The sequence below is a fragment of the Anguilla rostrata genome, chromosome 6 (genome assembly GCF_018555375.3).
Source record: "Anguilla rostrata isolate EN2019 chromosome 6, ASM1855537v3, whole genome shotgun sequence".
NCBI lineage: Eukaryota > Metazoa > Chordata > Actinopteri > Anguilliformes > Anguillidae > Anguilla > Anguilla rostrata.
Window position 1 is genome coordinate 19,696,315 of NC_057938.1, and position 24,774 is coordinate 19,721,088.

Genomic DNA, 24,774 nt, shown 5'->3' on the forward strand with positions numbered 1-24,774 from the left:
TGCAAAATAAATACAGTCTATTGACTCTATTGGGCAAAAGGTAAGGGTAAACTTTTTTGTTTTAATTTAATTTAATTGTTTTAATTTAAATTTATATTTAGACTTTTATGAAACGTCGATTTCTCCAGAGGGATATTAAAGACAAATAGACAGAACTACACGACGGATGTTAAGAAGCATTCGCAGTCCGTGTGAAATTACTATAGTTTAACTACAGGATGTCTGATAAGAAAGGTTGTATTTATAAATATATAAATAAATAAATAAATAAAATGAACGTCATAAATAAACGTAAATGACAAAGATTTATATCAAATTAGACTTATTTTACTGTATGACAGTAAACATTAAACATACTGCATTCGAACAGAATGAGCATGGTAAATCTATCAACAGTAGGTATTATCATTGCTCTACAAATGTCTGTTGGATGATTTAATGCAATACCTTATTTAAAAAAAAGTTTTTTTAAGTTACATAAATCATATGAATCAGCGTCATATCTTGTTCGAAGTGGTGCAAACTTGGTTCTGTATGACGATCTGTATGACGCTCTGCATGTGAAACATTTCGTGTCTCTACAAGCTAAAATTCTGTGAGCAGTGTCAAATTACATCACAGAAAGACATAAAAGTACCTTCAGAAGTATGAACCAACGCGCTCGTGTTTCTGAGATGTCACTGGTTGGAGGTAAAGCAACGTTGAGGTGTTAAACGCGCGGACTTTATCTTGCAAAGTGGAAAGTGCAATATCCTTTAGAATGGAAAAGAAAGCCAAGATGATTTCAAGCTCCAAAATAACTTCTGTGTTCTGTAACATCAAGGTATTTATTTATTTATTTATTTATTATGGACTACATAATTGTTCGTAGTGTTGATTTTTTATTTTGGTAATAATTGACGTTGGTTCGTAAATTTGACAACGGTGCATGTTGTGCTTTAGTGTCCTCATTCAATAAGTTTCAGCATCCACTCCCTTATTCCCAACACTAGTTTAATTTTCAGTGCCGTAGCGCACAGCACATACAATGTAGCATTATCTGCACAAATACTATCGATCATTAACGGCAACAGCCTTCAATAGCCTACACCATATTTAATGTATCTCTTTTATCATTATGCAGGCTACCACCTTTAAAAAGCATATTTGAATACAAAATGGAAAAGCTCTTATTTGATTCGAGCATTACTGCTTTGTTTGTCCCTCAGTTGTGACAGGGCTGTTTTATAGCACTAAACAGTGATTTTCAGAGAACCTGTTTTTAACAATCTGCGTCCTATTACATTCAAATATAATAGGAAAGAACATGACCTAAAATACCTTGGGTCATTCTGCCTTAAAATGAGAATTTATTGCCTTTTTTAAAGTGAGAAAAAAATCCTCATTATAAATCATCATACGTAGGCTATGCTGTCTAAAACTGCATAGAACTTAGATACACCCAAGATATGAGACCCATGGATATATGGATGTTCTTTTTGCCCCGAGTACAAAATAAAAGTTCGTTTAATATGACTGACAGAGCAAAACTTGAACAATCGCCAAAAGCTACATGCAGTGCAGTGGTCTACCTTAGGTAGAATATAATCTCTCTGGTCTTGTTTAAACTCACCTGGAATGTGCTGCTCTAAACTGCAGATATGCTTAGACCAAGTTTTTACATTCTATCTGGCTCCTTCTATGAAGTGTTTTGCATAAATACATGCGTGTCCCATTGCATTGTATTTTGTTTTAGTTTGGCTGCGTCGGATGGTTGTAAGGTGCAGATGTTTAGCTTGGTTTGTAATCTCTGCAGTTTCAATCCCCAGACAGGTCACGTCTACCTTTGAGTGTGTTAATAAGCTTGAATTGCCTTATTTAATAACTTGATGCATGTATGGGTAATGTGTCACAAGGTATTGCTATGCAAGTCAAACTGGATAAGTTGGTCTGGTTAGTAAAAATACCTTTTATTGAATATGGTGTAGAAAGGATGTTAAGAAGTGTTTTATTAAGTTAATTTGATGGAGGGTTAATGCCATATGACATAAACAAACATTAGAGTGGTGTTTGGTAAGTATTCTGGTAAGCTGAACAGATATGGAACAGAAGGAGATCTCCTATCGCAATATTTTCAATAAAGGTGTAGCATGCGTCAAATAATGATAATTAAGTCAGCTAAATTCAGTAATGAATGCAGATCAAGCCTTTGTTTATGTAGACAAAGCCTTTGTTTATCTCTTATTCAGCCACCAGAGATTCTGTTTTGCTCATGTATATAGGACAAAGTTATTGAAATGAAAGATATTTGGTTTGTAATGTAGTCTTCTTATAGTGATAGATCTTTACTTTGTTGAGCATAGGCATGTACTTGAAAAATGTACAAATTTTACTAAAGATTATGACATACATTTCAACATCATGGTCTAAGTTTAGAAAATACATGCAGAGTGAAATTTCTCCTGTTCCCCCGTGGGTCCAGGCTGAGTATCAGCATCCAGCTGTTAGAGGTCTCTTTCATCAATAGACATAGGCCTGGATTCAATAATCATTTGTCTTTAAATTTGACTTGCCATTCAATGGAAGCATTTAGTTCTTTCACAAACATAGCTTCGTGAGTTCAGCCAAGACAAAGATTGACTTGCCAGATAGCAATCGTGAAGAATAAAATAATAATAATAATAATTTGGCCGCTGTGCCTGTTTCTGCATGTTTTCTTGAAGCCCGCTTCTAGATTTCTTCATGTGGCCATGTTCTCTGCCCTTGGAGAATAAAGGTAATACCCAGCAGGCAGAGATATTTTCCTATGGTGATAGTAAACTCCTGATGTATTTGAACATGTAAGTCTCTTTTAAGAAAGCATTGTTGGGTTTCCTTTGCCATGGCTCTTTCTTTTCTGGCCCTTGTTTTCTCAGTTGGGATTCAAACCCGATTCAAACTCATGCAGCAGAGGTTATTGAATGTCCACCACGGGCTGCCAATACCTCCTGGAACTTAAGTAACAGTGCAGTTAGTTCCCTTGGCTTGGGACCTTGGGCTTTTAGCTAGCTTTTACTGTATATAGTTTACTATATTGCTTGTTGTGCAGTACAGCTGGGAAGGGTAGCAGTTGGAGGGCTGTCCGTACAATGGGGAGGTAATGCGGTGTCGTTTTCCACAGTTTAGACTTGCTTTGCTGCAGACCTGGCTCAAACAATTATTTATTTATTTTCCTGCACATTTTAAGAGAAGCTTCTAGTTTCACAAATATTTTCAAATGGATTTCTTCTTTCAACTGGCTGTACGATTGTATGTTTGGTTAATAACACTGAAAATTCTCAAGTGTTTTCCAGTTTTCCTGGCATCTAGTTTTTAGTATGAAAAATACATATCTGGCCCAGGCCTGCTCTTCTGTGAGGTCATCGACGGCACCCGCCCACTAGCAAATGTCAGGGAGGGGTCTGCACCTGCCTGTTAGAATGCGCCCTCTCACTGCGTCAACAGACACTTTGATGCAGTGCTACTAACGTCACTCACCTCCAGATTTATCAACCCCCTTCCCATGATCCTGCTGTGCTCATGCTGGAGCATAATCAAAATGAGGGAGGCATGCTCGGTAGCACAGCAGCATAGACCGTACGCTAAGGAGGCAAACAACCTGCTTTTGGTGAACAAAAATTCTGTCTCTACTGCTACACGATGCTTGGCGTGACGCAGAATACAGGAGTATTCTCTCCCAACAGCTGGACAATGGAAAATACTTAATTGCTGGAATCAGTAACATTCAGTGCTCTGAACAACATGTTTTGGTTATTCTGGTCTTCTTCAGACAGTGAAGCTCCAGGCATTAATATGAAGACTCACATCCTTTGAGCATGGTTTTATACACACTGGCCAGATGGTGGATGTGTAGTTGTGGTCCAAGAAGTATCACTTTTGAACTTCAATTTCACTTATAATCGCAGTTGAGTTGTCACTGCGCTTTCTACTTTTGGTTCTGTGTAAAAATTCAGACTATCTGACTGAGGTATTTTATTCAAGTCACGTAACTACAATTTAGCATAGTTTATCGTATCACTACCTATTCAGCAATATCCGTAAAGTATAAAGGTGTAATTCCAGACCCCCCCCCCCCAAAAATAAAAAAAAGTTTGGAATTGACAGAGTAGTTTCTGTAGACTTGTGCTTATGTATAATGACTGGAAGAGTGTGGGCAACTTCTGTTTCATTCCCCTCTCTCTACTCTAGCCTGTAAATTTAAAAAAATAGACTTTTAGTTTCTTAGTGTGTATGTATGTGTGTGTGTGTGTGTGTGTGTGTGCCTGGGTGCTTCTGTGTGTCTTTGTGCATTTTAATTTGATTTTGTTTTCATTTTTGCATATCCCCAGTCATTCTACAGCTTGTCAGATCAACAACATCCTCATGCTAATCATTTCTCCCTTGAGCAGAGTGCACATGAGTCATTAAGTGCAGCAAACGTTAGCGATAGCTACAGGCTCCCTTCTGCGAGAATGTGCGAGTAATCACAGAGTTGTTTTTACATAATGTCAGGGAAAATTGTGGGTTAGTGTATGAACCTGCAGGCGCTGTGGGGAGTGACGTGAACACCTGAATGCAAACTACCGTAATAGCAGGCCTTGGTCCCAGATTTATTTATTTATTTTTTAAGGCCATGTCAGTCTTAGTGTAGAGGCAGCTCTATTGATTTGTGCTGTGTTGTTAAGGAAATTGTTGAAAGGAAAACCGCGGTTGTTCGTTTAATTGATGTTCATCCGGAAACAGCTGCAGAGTGGCCAAATAAAGACTGTGCGCCAGGGTGGAAATAATAGTCAGTGAAACTCTTGCCACTTTCATCATCTTCATTGCAGAACTATCAGCAGATGTAGTTGTGCCAAGGCTGTGCTTAGTTCTTATTTATGACATTTTTAACGGGAAAACTTGGTAAAATGGACTGCATTTATATAGCGCTTTACAATTGATGCCTCTCATTCACCAGAGCAGTTAGGGATTAGGTGTCTTGCTCAGGGACACTTCGACACGCCCAGGACGAGGATTGAACCGGCAACCCTCCAACTGCCAGACAACCGCTTTTACCTCCTGAGCTATGTCGCCCCAAAACTTCTTTGACATCAGACAATAGGGGGCTCCAGATTGAAACAACTGAGATCCAAAAATTTTACCTTTATTATACTTTACGGGTAGGAATATTTTTTGAGGCCACCAAGGCCTTAGCAGGTTGGTCAGTGATATATAAAATTACATTTGAAATTGAAATTTTACCACTGTCTTTTAATTGATAAATTACTTTGCTGTTCCTTAGTTGGTAACCAAAACAGTATGCTGTAATAAGTGGATATAATCTCAACAGCTCAAATCAAAATAGGCAGACTCCTTCACGTGCAATATTGCCTGACCATTTGTGTGTGCTTTTCAAAGCGCAGAACAACTATTGACCGTTGTAACTGTATAAACTGTATAGTTCTTGACCCCTCTTATAACGTGTAAGTTTAGCATATCACATGATTTGCTAGATATCATTTGGATCATTGTGACTGTGTGGCTATAGTAGTGACTGGCTATTCTTATGAATAGATGTCATTGTACATGCACCCTAACTACTTAAATACTTCAAGTACATTTACAGAGACCCTCTCAGTCAGGAAAGACTTATTGCAGTACTTAGTATACAAGTATATACCGTCATACACTGGCCTGTACTCAATTAACTTGAACTTTGAGTTACACGTAAACGTGAGCATTACAAGTAACGTAGCATAACACTCGTATTTGCGAGTTGATTGCTGAATTCACCAACAGTGTTTGTGGAAAAAAAATCCTTTCTTTTAATTGTCTGTTACAGTTAAGGGAACATGTTGATTTAATCCCAGCTATAGTAGAGGTGTAACATGAGTAATATTAATTTTACTTCATCTAATGATTTAAATTTTTTATTCTCTTTATTTGAAAATTGAGTTTTATTTGATTGTATCTTCCAAGTAATTCTGAGGACACTTTTCCCATTATGAAGCCCTATAAAGCCCTTCTGTGAAGAAAAAATAGATGCAAAGGAGGAAAGTTTGTGATATATTACAGAGGCGTGCTTTTACAGGTGTTCGCCAAACAAAAAGAAATAAATTAGCCTCCGATCTGTTGCAGACTTGTGGCTGGTGATTGTTGGTTAGTTGTACAGCTGCCAAAAAATGTTAAATTTGTGCCAAGGTTTTTTCTTTTGCTCGGTAGTGTTTATTTTCTCTGTATGCAGCCCAATCCTGGAGCAGGAAGTGCTTTTATGTACGGAACAAATACATGATAACCCTCTTGTAGTGTTTGTCAAAGGAAAGGATTATTGTTGTGTAGAAAAGTTACTTCATGAAGGAAGATCAACACCAGCCCAAAGGTATCCTCGTGCCTCACTTGACATAAAGCATTTTGAAACAATATTTCTACGTCAACGCTGAAAATAGACACCAAAAAACTTCCTGCCTTTCTCCAGACGCAGCAAGACACCAGATATGGACAATGGCTGCCGGAGATATAGAAGCAAAGGAACTTCTTGAGTTGTGCGGTCACTTGTCCTGCTCATTCTGTGGAAATGCTAGTGCTATCGTGCAGATGTCATCATATCACGCTAGGATCACATAAAATGCAATAGATGTAATTTATTGCTCAAGCCACTTCGGCGTATATCTACTTACCCTTCCTCCCCTCAAACCACGGAAGAGACTAACAAGTGATAAGTTCACTCAGGAATGTGAGAACTGTATGTTCACAGCCAAAGGCATACTTCACACGTATGCCAGTGCACATGCTGATGAATGCTCGTGTGTGGTTGTTGGTAGAATTTGAACATGCACACAGCAAAGCACATCCCATTACTGATATTTAGCAGAGATATCCACGGTGAATTATGGACTGTCTTACAAGACGGATTGCCTATGACATTGCCGTCAGGACTGTTTAATGTCCTGGGGGTAAGATTAAAATCATTCTTGGCAAAAACCTTCAAACTTTTATGAAAGCTAATTTACTCAAAGCAAAAAAATGTAATTAATTTGTACAGAAGTACAGAAAAGAGTACATCCTTTTAAAAGTTTTAATTTCAAGCTGCATACTTTCCCTGTGGGAGAGATCGAAAGATTCACATTGATTGAAATCTCTCATCTGTTCGCCATAGCTTTTTAAAGTCAGATTTTATCCCCGCTATGTAAAGCCCAGTGATATTATTTTGGCTCATACCATCACTGAAACCTCCTCTGTCCATTGGGTAGTGCACAGACACGCATGCACTCTGTCCATTGGGTAGTGCACAGACACGCATGCACTCTGTCCATTGGGTAGTGCACAGACACGCATGCACTCTGTCCATTGGGTAGTGCACAGACACGCATGCACTCTGTCCATTGGGTAGTGCACAGACACGCATGCACTCTGTCCATTGGGTAGTGCACAGACACGCATGCACTCTGTCCATTGGGTAGTGCACAGACACGCATGCACTCTGTCCATTGGGTAGTGCACAGACACGCATGCACTCTGTCCATTGGGTAGTGCACAGACACGCATGCACTCTGTCCATGGAGGCACAAGCTCATTGTCCATTGCTTACAGACACTGCTCTGTCCATGGTATGCACAACAGCTGCACTCTGTCTGGACACTTGTGCTTCTTCATCCAGATCTGAGACTGCTAACCATTGTGTTAAAGCCGAACACCTTCTGTGCAGCTGACACAGGCAATGCTTTGGCCAATTATATGACAGTCTGTCTGGCTCTCATCTACAGTTGGCACTGGCGTGGTCAGGATCTGTTATTAGACTACAGACTCATCAACGGCAGAAACCAAGCCAGTGAGTTCTGAAAGAAAGACTGTAAAGGTAAATGGTTACATTGCTAACCATAATTCCTAAAAATGTCAAATGTGGGGTAAGGCTCCTCCAATGCAATACAATCATTTGATTGGGTAAACATTTGATTTTAACCAACAGTATCTATGAGTATCGCTTTATTCCAGTGCAGTGTAGATCTTTATCCAGAAAGCACAGATTATTGCAACCTTTTAGAATGTACTGTAAGGTTTCAAACCTTAATTTATACTGTACAGGGAAATCACATTGATACACTGGGTCCCTTTATCAATGGAGCCCTGAAGACGAAAGAAAAAAAACAGACTAACAGGCAAACGCTAAAGATTCCAAGAGATAAAATGAATATTTAAAAATGAACTAAAAATAAATTTAAAAAAACAACCAAGCAGTTCAATTCAGTCAGAACATTTACATTCAAATCTAGCCAGTTTCTTGATCAGGGTCCTGAATTAGCCCATGGTAATCGAAAGAGTTCAGCTTGTGGTAAATGACGTTGTATTGTGTCCACATTTTCTTTTTGATAAACCACAGCTTTCCAGCTGCATTGTAAGAATGTCTTTTTCCACATGAAAAAGCTTGAATGATTTTGGTGACCCAAAAAAATCATAAGAAGACCATCTTTTTAACTCTCCATAACCTAAAAAATTTGTAAATGTTTTCAATTATATGGCTTTTTGAGTACAGCTAGAGACTGTGCAATGTAGAATAGTTGCTACAACTCTTGAGTGCTTAGTGACATTTCCTTTGTGAAGGGGTGCTACTATGTAAAACTGGATTGATGGGTTAAGTCTCATTGCATAATTGAAGCAAAGAAGTCAAATACGTTCAGTTGTCTAAGAAATGTCCTGGAGCTCAATTTCAGTGGCCTAAGTAATCTTTTTTATACATTTACTTTCACATTTGCTACTCTTCTGAGTTAAGCTCAATGCTTCTGTTACAGTGACACATCTTTTTCAAGTTTGTTTTAGCCTCTGACATTTTAGGAAGGCAGTTTGACAATCTGCAAATGCTTTCATTTTTACAAAAAGAAACAAAAACTGACTTCACTGCAAAGCCATTTTTAAAAAAATGAATGGGATTCAGTTTCTGCTCTCTGATAAATATCTGCTATGTGTAGCTGTAGCATTTAAATGAACTTTTATGTCAGTTGCAGTTGCCTGACCTACAGACGCTGTGGCGTGGTGATATGTCTGACTTTTTAAAAATACAGGGGATCAGTCATGGGGTGATTTATTCAGGACTGGATCTGAGCATCAAATCCTGTTTGAACTATTTTGTGGGAATGAGATATACTGTGCTGATGCTGGGCCGTAGGTACTATGTGGTCTATTTCCTAAATATGTATTATTATACAGAATTGAAAGGGATGTGACTTGTGCCCCAGTGCTGTAATTATGGAGATGGATTCTATAGCTGGAATTGGCACTTCTGTGGTTAATGTCCTGGTGTTATACGGTAGCTGCAAGTTTTATTCCTATAGCTACAATGGGGACTCATACTGTGCTTAATGCCCCAGTGTTGTAGTTATAGAGTTGATTCTTGCAGTGGGAATGGAGACTCAATCCTGTCGTTAAGGTCCTGATGTTATAGTGATAGTTGATTTTGCTGGAATGGGGACTTATCCAATGACCCCTGTTTCAGAATGGTAGAAGTAGAAAGTGGTACCTAAGGCTTCAGTCCCATTTTGTCTTCTCCCCACAGTTCTTTGTTCTGTGCCATGGCCTACTGCAGTTGTCCCAGCTCCTCTACAGTGCATACCTCAAGAGCAGCATCACCACCATCGAGAGACGCTTTGGCCTCAGCAGTTCCTCCTCAGGCATCATTTCCTCCCTGCACGAGGTAGAGCACCGCCTCTCAGCCCTGAAGGGCAAGCCTTTCTAACAGTGCTGATGGGAAATGAAGTCTGAAGTTTGCTAGACTTTGCTCTGGACTTTATTTCCCATTACCCTGGAGCTAGACTTTACCCAAGGATTCAGCTACATTCTTGTTTCTTCTGAATAATCTGCGTCTGAGTCTACATTCTGTGTCTGATACCAATGTGTGCATGGGTATTGCTAGGGCAGCTTTGGGTAGTGGTCTGCAGAAACATCTCTGTAAGCATGCTGGCATATTGTTTTGGGTTTTGATCACTTCATTACCATACAATGCTAGCATGATTGGATATGTTAAATAAGATATGGAAGTCATTTTCTTTGCAATTTTTTTGGCTCATTTAGCAATTATTCAAGAACCGTAGTATCTCAGCAAAATATTCTGTATTTTATTACTGGAGCAATTTGAATACTACATCCATATGTGAACCAACTGCCGCATATCATTCATAATTAGACTTTAGACTTTATAGTCCTCAGAGAGGAGATTCTTATTCACAGATTGTAAATGCATGCAAGGTATGGCAGAACAAGAGACAAGGGAACAGGGAACAAGAAGAGACTTAAACACTTCAAGCAGGGATTAAGACACCATCAATCACAGGTTGTTGTTAATTCTGATGCGGCAGGGAATGAGTGTCCCTGCTGAAGCAGCTGTTTTTCATGGTGCAGACTCCGGTACCTCCCACCAGATAGGAGGGTTTAAAATTGCAGCGTGAGCCGGATCAGATGTAGCAACGAGGGCTTTGTGGTTTGGGTGGTGTGGGTGTTGAGGTCGAAGACGTTGGTTCTGGTGACGCTCTGCAGTTTGCCTCTGTTGGTCATTGTCATGATGATGCAAGGACAGAAATGCCTTATATGTGCACGCATTCCACTATGCTATTGTAGTAGGGGGACGTGTTTGGGATTTACTGACAGTTTCCTGATAAGAGTAAAAAACCTTTTTAAGAGTGATATACACAATAAATGCACATGTTGTCTCTAATAAAAGAAACACAGCCGATGTGAATTGCCATTGGGGACTGGGGGGGTTATAAACAGATCATTCAGAAATGTTTCAGCTGTTGTGGCCTTTGGAACAGCCTGGGTCTGTGAATCCATGAACATTTTTTATATTAATCTTAAGACACATCCTTTTAGCATCTCTTTTATCTTGTTTTTTTTCATTGCCTTTATTTATTTATTTATTTACTGTATTTATTCATATTGCTATTACTATTATTGCTGCTATTGCTGCTGTTTGCTGTTTTGCTGTTCTTGCCATCACGGAGTAATCTAATTTTACTTTTATCCATTCCCCTTTTTATGTACATTGAGTTGCAGCTGTTGTGTGAAATGTGCTATACCAAGTTTGATTGAAATATGATATTTTTACCTAGTTTACTTTAAAATTATACATAACTACTTGACTCTCTGTTTAGAAGACTGGAGACTCAGCACAATAGCTGTCATTTGTCAAACAAGCTGTCAAATTTGTGACATTTTGGATCCTGGTCGTGTGAGCTTGCTCCTCGACATGCCCAGTGGCATTTATAATTGATCATCCGATGTGGGGCTAGAACAGGAGAAGGTAAAATGGACATGATCTGTTTCCATATTTCATGCCCACCTGTTTGAATCATTTAACCATCCCTATAATTTACTTTTTGATATTTTGCGAAATGTATTCAGTGGCCCCATGGTTACCAGATGGAGAATATTCTTGGGTCCTTCTATGAAAGATTTTACTGTGGTCTATTCTATGGTGTTGTTGTATTCAACTGATTGGCTAATTAGACCAAGGTAATTGGTGGTAATAAAAGTCTTCACACTAGCCCTCCAGGAATATAATTGCCCACCTCTAAATTGGAATAATCATCTCTCCTGCACCTGCTTCTCCAAGCCTCTTTTACCATTATGTAGTCTATTATTTTGAAGCCTGGTCCTTTCACACACATGCCTCTTGTCTATTGTATTGTGTCAGAAAATGCCTGACCTTCATTTCTATTTCTGTCTGAGTGCAAGCAGTTTGACGCAAAATCATCACAGAATCTCAAAAGTTGGAGTGGCGAGAATGCAGCCTAAGGTTTTGTAGCTGCCACTACAGTCTCCATTGTTTTTGAAACCATCCATGGCTTGTACACATAAACAATTAATTTCCATAGCATGTATATGAGAGAGCATGCATACCATCTCCAATGGTCTTAAGATAACTTTCAGTTCATTTCTTAAGTAAATTAGTTCCTTGAACACATTGCACTTTTTGATGCATCGTGCTGTACTATCTGACCCCCCCTCCACCCAACTGTATTTCAAATAACTGACGCAGGGAGCCTCAGTAGTCTCTGCAAAAACCCTGGTTGATTATTTGTTTGGCTGTACATGTGATCATTGTGCGGCAGGCTTACCGATGTGGCACTGATCTGAAGGTGCTTTGTATCTGCGCCAGGTGGGGAACACGGTGCTGATTGTGTTCGTGAGCTACTTCGGGAGTCGGGTTCACCGGCCACGCCTCATCGGGCTGGGAGGCCTGCTCATGTCCGTCAGCGCCATCATCCTCACCCTACCTCAGTTCCTGTCGCAGCCCTATGTCTTCTACTCCACCTTATTGGGTGAGAACCATCTCTGTTTTTAGTAGGTGAGGTCTACATTGTTCCTGCACCTTTCAGTAAGGTTGCTCTGCTCAGTTAGACAGGGAGAAGACAAGAGGTACAAGCTGCTGGATTTTTTGTCCTCAAATTATTCAAAAGTAATATACTGGTTTGAATGAGAATCTGGGGAATTTTTTACAACCTTGTCACAGGTGAAATATTTTACTCACAAACAAAATGTTGTATTTTTTTTGTTATATTATTGATTTGCAAGTGGTCAAGAAAATATACTCATGCTAGTTTAGTAAAATATGACAGTACCTCAGGCCTACATTGTGCTGTCTTTGGCAAAGGTTTGAGGTTCAAGTTTGAGGTTTTGCTTGAATATTCATGTAAATATTCACATATTAAGATTGTTTGAACTCAATGCATGTCATTTATGTTCGTTGATGGACTAGAAGCTGACTAAAATGCATCAATATAATTTTACACTTATGTCTGTCATTGTAATTGTATATTGCTATCCATGGCACCATACCTGGCACACGGTTCATTGGGGGAAAAAATGTTAGGTGTGAGAATGTCAAATGGGAGAAAACCCAAGTTGCAGAATGTGGTAATGGAAAATAACAGTCAAAAATGATTTGGGTGAGATGGCTTTAAAGGCCAAAGTAAAAAATAAAAAAAAAATAAAAAAGGCAAAGAGGAATTTGAGATGAGCTTTTATTGTGGCAAGCAGAGCCAAAAAAAACACATCTGCTAAAAAATGTAATTTTCTTTTTGCTTTGCTTGCTACAATAGAGGCTTTTGAAATAATTCCTGGGTTTTTAGGATCTTCTTTGCCATATTGCAAACCATTTTATATTGACTTTTGATCTCAAAATCATTTAATCCTCAAAATCATTTGTTATTCTGGGTCAGTGAGAGCTACAACTTACCGTGTCATTACATATTGTATAGTATACAGTTACAGCTTCCAGAGTTCCTGTGTTCACAAAACTAACAATATTCTGTTACTGCCTGGTCTTCCATTATTTCCTACACTGATGCATTATGGATGTGAGGACACAAAGCTGCTGTAGTGTATTTTCTTTTGATTTCCTGGTGCCTGGATAGGTATTAGCCATGTGCAGTATGTGTGCCCGAATCCTCATACTGGAGTCTTTCTACTTGACCAGTTCAAAACAATCAGGTTACGGGTGTGCTGCTGGCTGCATTTAGAGTCTACCCTGATGCTTACAGAGCATAAATCATGCAGAAACTTTATATCACAAGCTGCCACCAAGAAGATTAAAGATCTCATAGCCTGTTCATTTGTATTCATATTCGGAAGTTGTTCATATGCCAGAGCTTACATACCTTGGAATCAGGTTTGGGGTGCTTTTCAAAGGTAATGAAATTTGTTTTGGGAAATTCAGACTATAGTAATACTAGGATCCAGACTCACAACAATTATTTATTTATTTTTTTTGCAAGTGTCCTTTCCTGCTGCCCCAGTGTAAAATCTACTTGCTGGAGCAGGGCTCCGAAACCTTGGTCCTGAAAAGCAACGGGCTCTGCTTATTTTCATTAGCAGTTGATTAATCAGTTAAAGCAGTTAAAGCAGATTCAGGATGTTAAGGTGAAAGAAAAACTAGCAGGCCATGTTCCTATCTGAGATTAGTGCTAGGGAACCTTGGTATAGAGCAGGGGTGTCAAACTAAATTGTCATCTGATGGTTTTTGTGATTTCCTTTCCATCAACTACAGTTAAGGCCTTGAAAATCAGGTAAGTGGATTCTTCAGCCAATCAATTACTTAAATGAACCACTGGTACCGTGAACCCCCAAAGAACCAGTATACATAGACATTGAGGCCCTCCAGGACTGAAGTTTGACACCTGTGATATGGAGTATCCAGCACTGTGTCTAGCCTGGATATCCCAAGGTCCTGCTCTGTTGACATATTTCAGGTTTCTGTGTGGCGGTTTTCAGTCCCCCTGTTTGTGCGCCGCAGACAACCCTGATGTGTGCGACCTCAGACGAAACTCCTCAGCGGCGGACAGCTGCGGGGAGGAGGATTCCCGCCAGCTCACCGACACCAGCAACCTGTGGCTACTGATGGCCACCGCCCAGCTGCTGTTCGGGGTGGGCTCCGTGCCCATCCAGCCGTTCGGCATCTCCTACGTGGACGATTTCGCGGAGGCGGGAAACTCTCCTCTTTACATCGGTAACCACCTCCCGGCTGCCCGCACCAGACCTGGGTCAAATGCGTATTTTGTTTTGGTTTTCAAATACTTTTCTAAGCTTTACTGATCTTGTCTGGTGTATTGGAACCAATTAAATACTCTCAAAAAGTGCAAACCTCACCTCCTGGTCATATTGGCAGGCTCAGTTATACCAGGCAAGATCAATAGAGCACAGAAAAGTATTTGAATCCAAAACAAAGACATATTTGAGCCAGGTCTGGCCCGCACACTTCAAACAGAGCCGTTAAAAAGAGACGCACGGGTATACTTACACGCGTCTACTTCACTCTTTCCAGCCATCCTCTTCTCGGTCTCTGTGTTTGGGCCCGCCTTCGGATATCTGTTGGGATCTGTGATGCTGCGGATCTACGTGGACGTGGGCAGAACTGACCCAGGTACTGTACCTCTACATTGGTCCTTTGCTACTGTGCTTTGGATGGTTAGGTGTGTCACCTGACAAAATACTTTTCCTGGGTTTGTTTTTCATTTGCTTATTGACTTTTTTCACATATGACATAATCATAATCATTTTTAGATTCCCAGGGACACACATATATAACCATAACAGTCTGATAACAATATAAAGACCCTAGCAGGAGAAGCTATGTCTAAACTTTGCCAAATACATGCACCCCAGCTGAACTTCTAGTTTCTAGTGAGTATAAATAAAAAGAATATTAAAAGAATAACATCTGTAAAGATTTAAAGTTACAAAGATCATATTATAAAACCAACATGCATTAAATCACACGATACTGTACAAGGCTAAAAATATATCAAATTAAAGTGAATAGTGCATTAAAAATCATATCTCATTGAATTGTATTACTTTCCAAAGTTATTTTTCTCTCAAGATAAATTACGAGTTTTTTCAAGATAAGCAGCTCTCAAGTCTCAGCAGTGATATGCAGTATGTGTGGTGCGTGGTCACTCGTACCCTTGGTTTTGCTGAACCTGAGGCGTCTCACCCCACAGCCAGCGTTCTGGAGCTGAGCCCCACTGATCCGCGCTGGGTCGGGGCCTGGTGGATGGGTCTCCTGGTCTCCTCTGGCTGTCTGGCTCTCACCTCTATCCCCTACTTTTTCTTCCCCCGGGAAATGCAACGGGAGTTGCATGTAGGTGGCTATATTTCATCTCAGGCCTTCTCTCCATAGGTTTAAAAACAGTCAAATTGCCATTTGTGGAATGTGTTCTGAACTGCTTTGGGATGCATAATTTGCTTGTAAATGAAAGAATGCAGTTAGCCCCCACCCCCGAACATATACAGACATGGTACCGCTGCATAACACAAAACATGTTTTTCTAAAACCAGAGACACACAGCAGCACACACACCTACACACACACACACACGGTGCTGAAAGATACAAACACACAATTGAATAGCATTACTTGTTGGCTGATGGCCTGTGCAAATCTTTTCTGTGAGAGAAGCCAGTGTGTGCTAATGACAAACAGCTAATAGAACCTTCGTAAGGCAGCAGTGGGAGTGGTACATGAAAAATGCTCATGAAATGTATCAGTTTTAAAGCTTACCGTCTTTCCCCTCTCATTTATCTGAGTTCTTGGTCTCTCTACCCAGGTTATTTAATACTGCAACAATCAACCTCATCAGGAAAATATATTTGCTTAAAGCTAGTGGATAAGATGTGATACCGCTTCTTTCTTGGAACTGTGGTACACAGACCTAGTCTTAAAAAAACAAATTGTTAAAAGAAAAGTGTATCAATCATGGGAAATGTGCCTCAGTAGATTGCTTAAATAAATTTCCCACATATAGCTTTCGAAAAGCAACATTCCAATATAAGAGCTCAGATTTTGTGCTCCTTGTGCGTGACATGAATAAATTATTTCCCAGGAGACTGAAGCTGAATCCGATACTTTGAAAGAAGACCCAAAGAAGCCTGCAGTATCTTTGTTTGACTTTCTTAAGAGTAAGTTCTTCATAACACATTATATTTGGTGATGGTCGGTCTGCTGTACTCACATATCTCTCTAACTAATTCTGACAAATGAAACTAAAGTTGGAATTATTTTTGTTCTTTACTATAATTTAATATATATTTAAATTATTATATATAATATATATTTATATATTTAATTGATTCTACTATGTAATGTGTGGCACCATATCCTGGGTCAGTTCACAGTAATGTGTATTACAGTTACTGTTGTGTCATCCAAAGCCTTTTTAAAGGGTACTGTCAACAGGCTTATTTCTATAAGAGGGGCCTACTTGCCATTAAAACTCTCCAAATCTCCCAATAGATGTTTGAAGCAACTGTGTATGTGGTGTTTGTTTCCGTGACCATGCACATGTATATTTCTGGCTCTGATCCAATTGCAGTGTTCCCCCGGCTGTTTGTGAGGCTGTTGCTAAGTCCGCTCTTCTTGCTGCTGGTTCTGGCCCAGTGCTGCTTCTCCTCGGTGATTGCCGGGTTGTCCACCTTCCTCAACAAGTTCCTGGAGCGACAGTACAGCACCTCCGCCGCTCACGCCAGCTTGCTCATTGGTGAGCTGGAGTAATTAGCCTGAAGTATTTCAAATATTTGGTTGACCCTGGTCTGAAGTGTGTACGCTCTGTCCAAACATCATTGAGCAGCTGTGCTATCTCCAAAATTCTTAGCATGTTTAATCAAGTATCAAACGTGCTTTGGATAGCTTGAGAGCTTTCACCCATTGCTCGGTTTTGAGTACTTCTGGTATCTACTCCACTGTAGCTCCCTCTCATTGGTGCTTTAGATGCCTCTGCTGATTGGCCAATACCCCTCTTAGAGGCCTCCTCTCCTGTCCCCTCCTTCCCACAGGGGCAATAAACCTGCCAGCGGCTGCCGTGGGCATGCTCGTAGGCGGGGTGATCATGAAGCGGGCCAGCCTCTCCCTGAAGACCATCCCCAGGTTCTCCGTGGCTGTGCTGTTTGTCTCCATCCTGCTGTGCATCCCTCTCTTTTTCATGGGCTGTTCCACACAGAAGATTGCCGGGGTCAATGTCCCCTACAGGGATCCTTCAACCATCGACAGGTGAGTGAAAGGTTCCCTCATCTGACCTCCTAACGTAGTACAATGCATTTTTAGATTTAACGAATACAGATGGACATGTACTGGATTTGGGCAGGGTTCAACATTACGTCTCAGACTCTCTAGACTAATCATCAGCAGGCAAACTATCTTGTTTTGAATAAAACTAAAAACATGTTTGGTCCTGCCTGACCAAGGTTGCATTCCCCAAATGAAGGTCATGCAAAGTAGGTGCAGACTGCGTCTGTTGATCCTGACCATGATTTATGTCAAATTTAAAAAGGGCAAATAATGATGACCCAACAGATAGTAAACCCAGGGGAAAGGATATAATCTTTCTCAGGGTATAATTTTCAGTATTATAAATAAAGAAAAAGAGTCATTCATGTTCAATTGAATGCATTTGACAATTTATCAAGTTTCTGGATAATCATGAAGTAAGAGGATGTTTTGCAGTTGTCACACTCAAGGAGATGAGTCAATAGAAATTTCAATCCAGCCAAAACAACTTATCCTTCCTCCAGGCCAGACTGAGGCCTTGCATTGAGTGATTATAATAATCAACAAGGCCTTACGTAGTCAAATAGAAATTCAGAGAAAGGAATTAAGCCAGCCAATCCTGTCTGAGGGAGGAGGCTTAGAATTCCTTGGCAGTTGCATATACGCTGGCCTCACATGGAAGTGAGGCTCCAGGCCTCCTCAGTGGGGTCAGCTTGAATCCATGGCAAGCACAGTGTGAAACTGTATTGGCATGGACAGCACTATCACACAAAATGGCAGTATAATGAGTAGATTCTTCCAAACAAAACACCAGTCAAAATAGTTAAAAAGTCATTAAAGATTATGTTAAAAATAACAAAATGGCATACTGGCGTTATCAGTGAACTAATTATTTATAGCAAATGTTATATAGCTAACTTGTTTTGATGTATTCCTATTTTGGTACATATAGGCTGAAATAAAAATGCAGTCCATTCCAGTTTCCAGCGAATGATTCACTGCAAATATGGAATAGTGATGGTATTATAAATTTAAATAGCTCTAAAATAGCTCTTGTTTGCATAGTTTAAGAATAATTGTCCTACCTAGAATTTTACCACTTAGATTTAAATAATTTAACATTATATTATTATTTTAAAGAAATCTTACCCCACTTTGCCTAATTTAACCAAATTTTGCTTAATGCTTGCTCAAATCATGCTTAATGCTTGCATTTTTACAGTTAAAGATCTGTAATGATATAGCTAGATAACTAAAGCAGCTACAGTTCTTTTAAAACCCTTCAACGAACTTCAACGAAAGTTTTTAACTAATTTTTTTCTTTTGTTACACATTTTATGAAATCTTGTTTTTATCATGTTGTTCATTTATTCAGTGCAAGAAAAGCTAGATTTGAAATTAGTATAAAATTAGAATGAATTAAAATTCAGTTCACATGTTAGCTTAGTTGATTAAGGCCATTGCTGAAGTTAGCTTAGCTACTGACAGTTTGATTAACTTTAATCGATTAGCTATCTGATTGACTACCTAATTCTATTGGCTACTTCCACTAATTATTTCACAAAAAGCCTTGAATGGAAAACCTGTTTCCAGTGTTCTGGACTCCTCATTGAAAAAGCAATTAAAATAGTAAAAAAAGTATGTAGTAAGTCTTGTTTTATTATTTATTATGTATTATTTTCCACAGCAACTGGTTTAGAACTGATCATTTTTGTGCAGATCCTTGTCCACATGCAACTCCAACTGCTCCTGTCTTAAGAGCGCCTTCAACCCGGTATGTGGTTCGGACAACATGGAATACATCTCGCCCTGTCATGCAGGCTGCACCAGCTTCTCAATGGACCCAGAGAAAGCAAAGAGAGTCCAAGTGAGTCTACAATCCTTCAGACCAATCAAAGCCAACAGCATGGTGTTTCTCAGGCCTAATGAGAACATACTGCTTTATAGAAGCATAGCCGCAGTGCGTTTCAGACAAACTGCAAGCGTCTCATATCAGCTGAAGCTGGGTTGTCTTTTGCAGGGAAATCAACACAAAGCTGAGTCTTTTTTGGCTTTGTGGTTGTATCTCCCGACAGATCTCCACTTATTTAACTCTAATTGAATCAAGATGGCCAATTTAGCCCGTAACACAACAGACAGAATCGGCTCAAGTAGCGATCAATTACCCAATACAGCCAAACTATAATTAACAAAAGCACGAACAGGAAGTTGTTTAAGTAGCACAAATCACTTAATGTTTTGCATTTTAGAAATAATCGATTTTTCTCATGTCTTCTGGAATTCAATGTAAACAGGAGAAAGCAATTCGACTTATTTCTATTATTCTGTGCAGTAAAGGGCCAGAAGCTCATCAAAGGGTCTCTTAACAAAAACTGTTTCATTGCTCAGGATAGTCTTGGCATCGCTTAAGGAGGGAGGGTTTCAGTAGGCAGCACTTTTCTGCCTCATGGCACAGTGGCGGCTCCCCTGGATGATGCCTGTACTCTGCCTGCCCCAACTGCACATGACGTGTATTCCTTCCACACAATGAGTGCACGGCTCAGCTGATAACCAACCTGTGGAAAAAATAAGGAGGATATGCTTCAGAAGACACAGATGGCAATTTTTCCCCTCTTCTGATCTGACAGAGGACAGGCCTACAAATATGTCTGGGTTTTCCAGCCCAAATATTTGCTGAAAAACTGCTAATCGAAATCTCAAATTGAGTGCAAACTTTAACTATACATTTGATTGTGTTAACCTTATTTTAACATTATAGCATTTAAAGTAACAGCATAAAACAAGCTTCGATATAGCCACAGTAGTCGTGAGGAGACAGATGTTAAAATTACCTTCGTGTGCCCGCAGTTCTACACCAACTGCAGCTGTGTCCTGGACCGGGACGTCCCGGGGAGTGCCCGCCCTGGCTCATGTGAAAACAGTTGCCCGCACTTCCTCCTGCCTGTCATTTTCATCATCTCCCTCGCTGGGTTCATTGCCTGCCTGTCCCACAACCCCATCTACATGATGGTACTAAGGTAGGGCAGCATTACCCTGCTACAGAATTTCAGATTCCTGTCCACACTGTGTGCTTCATAATGGATGGTAAAACCTTGGTAAAGATGGTAATCATGTATTTTAGGTAGATGCACTTCCTAAGCTACTTTGCATAAGTGTATCTGTTAATTGCATAAATGTGAATTGCAATGATTCAATTATTTGGCAGATACTTTTAGCCAAAGCTAACTGCAAAAGTATATTTTGCATGGTAAACAAACATCTTAAGAGCTTCCTGCCATATACAGTGAACTAATTTACATAACATTAATATGTCCCAAATATGTCTCTAATGGTGACACCAAAGTGTACAAATAAAATTTTAAAAATAAAATCTGATACTGCGCACTTTATCCTCATGTGAATTGTTTGATTACAAATGTAAAACTGTGGAGTACAAAGCCAAATCAAGAAAAGATATGCCCCAAACATTATATCTTCCCCAGACATTATGCAGCTCAGTGTCACTGCCAACATCAAGATGATTGTCTCAAGATCTACGAGTTTGAGGGAGAGAAGTGTTAATTAGTTGCATTGAGGCAGAAACACTGATGTGTAATTTTAAGGCAGGCTTTGAAACATTTGCAGAAGACAAACTCTCCAAAGGTAGTTACATTTTTTTTTTCCTGATAGGAAGTTTCATGCTGAATTGTTTCTTTTGCTTTTTGTCTGAATTCAGAACTGTCCCTCATGAAGAAAAGTCTTTTGCTATAGGAGTTCAGTTTTTGCTCATGAGGGTGCTGGGTAAGTACAATCAATGCTCATTTCAGTGACACTGAAATAAGCTTTTTAACATTTTTACTGTATACATGTGCAGAAATTATATTAACTGTTAAACTGAACTGGATTCTACTGCAGTTCTACTTTCAGATAGATTATGAAATGAAATATGAAATTATGGTTTGTTATTACTTTTTTAAGACAAGAATTCTGTTTCATTCATGTATTATGATAAGTGATTCAATTCAATTCAATTTGATTTGCATAGAACTTTTTGCTTATGCTCTGTTTCAAAGATGCTTTATAGGAAAACAGGGAACTAAGAATAGGAAAGACTGGGCCTGAGCCCCATGAAAACATAGAAAGCAAGTTAAAACCCCAAGTCAGATGAAAAACCCTGAAACATTGGCAAGAAAATACTCTCCTGTGGGACGAAATCTCAGGAAAAAACCGGCGTAGAAGAGCAGCCCATCCATCACTAGCCGGCCCAATGTCAGTGCTTAAAGTCCTAAATTCTAATGGGGAGGTAATGGGAAATCTACTGGGCAAGCAATCATAGTGGTTGGGGAGCTTGCAGCCCAGGGTATTAGACTAGATCATAAAAAGGCAATGTAGGTACTGTAAAGGGACGTTTATTAAAAGCTTAATAGGCAGATCAGAGGAGCAGGATGATGCATCTATGCCTCCAGGTTGCATGATATTAGAACAACAAATTTTTCTTTTAATGTCATGATATTTTGTATTATTATATTCTTGCCATTTAAAGAGAGCACATCATATCCTTTCGGGATTTCAATTGCATTGCTTTACTCAAAGCTAAGCAAATTACAAATACCTTGTGAATGGTACAGCTAGTGCTGTTCTGACGTTTACAGAGCAAAAATGGGCTTGCCATCACCTTGTTTATTTTTTGCAATCCAGTGTTGTAGCTCCCCCCAGTGACAGGAATTGCAGTATTCTAAGGAGAGGACGATGCGTGTTTATATAAGACATTAATAAATCACTGCAGCATGTTCGGGTCCTAACCGATGGTCACTCTCACCTCGCCCCAGCCTGGTTGCCGGCCCCGGCTGTGTTTGGGATGGCCATTGACTCCACGTGCATGTGGTGGAAGCGCCTCTGCGGCAACAGGCTGGGCTCCTGCGGTTACTACGACAACAACCTCCTTAGAAACAGGTAGGGCGGCGATGCGATACGACCGTTCTTGTATTAGGATTGCAAGGACCTGGAGGTTGAGTTACCCTTCACCACCCCCCATTCTGTCCTCTTGCAGGTACCTTGGCCTCCAGGTGGGCTGCAAAGCCATGGGCATCTTCCTCCTGGCCTTGGTGGGCTGGAAGGTGCAGCGGACCGAAGAGTACTGCCTGGAGAAGAAGCCAGAGGGTCCAGTGTGAAGAGCCTCCTCCAGCAGCTCTTCAGACTCAGACCCCCTGTGACTTTTTTTGCAGTGTGATTCGGCCCCTTTCAGAGCCCATCCTGCATCAGGAGAGATGGGAAGACCCGTCCGTGCGAGACTGGCTGTCACATGACTGCTCAAGTCTAGAGAGCCTCAAAAGGGAGGCTCCCCACTGAGCCCAGTGGCCTAAACTCGTGTCCTTACAGGCGGGTTTTTCCACAAATGGTTGAAGAACTGCATTTCAACTACTGAGGGTCTGAAATATTTAGCAAGCAATTCATTTGGGCCTTTTCATTTTGTACTGTCACTGTAGGCCATCCCTGACGCTCAGGAATTGGCTGCTACTTAGAACAACTAAGCGCTTTGTACTGGCAAAATATTTACATTTTTTTTATTCTCACAGCAACTTCCTGATCCCTTGGGCTGAGTAAAAATGGCTCACAACAAAGCATTCCAGTCACTGGCTGTAAGCTCCTTACCCACATAGCTGGTGTACTTGATGCAGAATTTCCTATTTTACACAGTTAAACCTGTGGATTAGGATAAATGCGTATACACAGGGTAACATTTCCCATGCAGTATGTAAGGTGTGCAGGAGCTGCATTTAACAACTTACATAATGTTTAAAATGTATTACAATGATTGTTATACCTGGCCATTTTGGCATTTATTGGAAAAAAAAACTGTTGTTTTGAAAAGGTTAATATTCCTAAAATACTACACTCCAAGCCAATACAGTGCCCATTGGAAGGATTCGTTATAATTGATTGATGTGTTCGCAATCACATATATAGATTGTCAGTAGATGTTCGAAGCTCAAATAGTGAATGGCATTGCAAAATGTTTACTGTATTACCTGGTGGAAGGGGTTGTTTGATTGGAAATAGTCTGCCTTTTCTAGTTGTGAAAGTCAATGTTCATTTTAATCAAGCTCAATATTTACATTTTCAGAGGATTTTACTTAAAAAGTTACTGTTAAACACACAAGTGCCTAACATGCAATATTTAACATATTTTGTATTTATATGTTTCTAATTTGTGAAAAACTTTTTTGTAAACCAATAACAGAACAGTGTCACCCAGTGTTGTAGCTATTCATATTTTGTTTGTAGGATCTTAAAAAATCTTTGAATGGGATCATTACAGACATGAAGTGAAAGAGGTTACAGATATAATCTATGATAATTTAAAATGTTACTTAAAAGCAATAGATTTGAGTGATTATTACATATTGATGTTTTGTTTTCTGATATAATAAAGGTAAAGAAAATTAAACCTTGTTGAAACTAAATCATGAAAGACAGCTCTTTAAGCTTTCATCTGATTTAAATCTGAACAGCAGTTTCTATGACATTTACTTTTACAGCTTTAGTCAAGCTTATATTACATTACATTACATTACAGGCGCTCTTATCCAGAGCGACTTACACAACTTTTTTTTTTTACATAGCATTTTACATTGTATCCATTTATACAGCTGGATATATACTGAAGCAATTTCGGTTAAGTACCTTGCTCAAGGGTACAACGGCAGTGTCCTACCCGGGAATCGAACCTGCGACCTTTCGATTACAAGCCCAGTTCCTTACCCACTGTGCCACACTCCGTCACTGTGTTTTTAATAAGGTATTTTTTATATACATACTTTTCAAACAAACTATTTTGAGGAACATATTTCCTGAAGCACATTGACTGGATTTATTGAGATTGCAGGTAAGCAACTGGAGGTGGATAGACGAATGGACAGATACACAGAAGACAGATTGGCAGACGGACTGACAGACTATACTATGAGATGGTGATATGTGTATATTTTTATTTAATGTTTATATTGTAATGTATTAACTGTGAATGTGAAATGTGAGATGTCTTGTTATTTTTGTGCAGTAGGATCTCTCTGGTCCAAGACGATTTTCTCCCTTGGGAGACAATAAAGTAAGCCTTAACCTTAAACTTAACCTTAAGCATCTGCCAAGTCATGGCTTGGCGGGGCATGCCCCATACCTATGCAGCACCGAGAGTTTGGCACTTTTCAACGTTTCCTACAGAAATTACCACAGTGACCACAGACTCTCAGCCCTTAAGAACATTAACTTCTGTACCTTCTGCCCTCATG

At 39.7% G+C, this 24,774-nt stretch overlaps 1 protein-coding gene across 1 annotated transcript; it reads left to right on the forward strand.

Annotated features, from left to right (window-relative positions):
- Positions 1 to 581: 581 nt before the first annotated feature.
- LOC135256775 (solute carrier organic anion transporter family member 2A1-like) lies at positions 582 to 23,933 on the forward strand. The gene is made up of 14 exons (XM_064338912.1): positions 582 to 823; positions 9,524 to 9,661; positions 12,122 to 12,284; positions 14,258 to 14,470; positions 14,786 to 14,884; positions 15,465 to 15,604; positions 16,347 to 16,422; positions 16,836 to 17,000; positions 17,296 to 17,509; positions 19,226 to 19,373; positions 20,354 to 20,523; positions 21,222 to 21,286; positions 22,315 to 22,438; positions 22,536 to 23,933. Exons 1-14 carry the CDS (start codon positions 761 to 763, stop codon positions 22,654 to 22,656), a joined length of 1,899 nt encoding a protein of 632 aa, XP_064194982.1. The 5' UTR covers positions 582 to 760; the 3' UTR covers positions 22,657 to 23,933.
- The last annotated feature ends 841 nt before the right edge of the window (positions 23,934 to 24,774 follow it).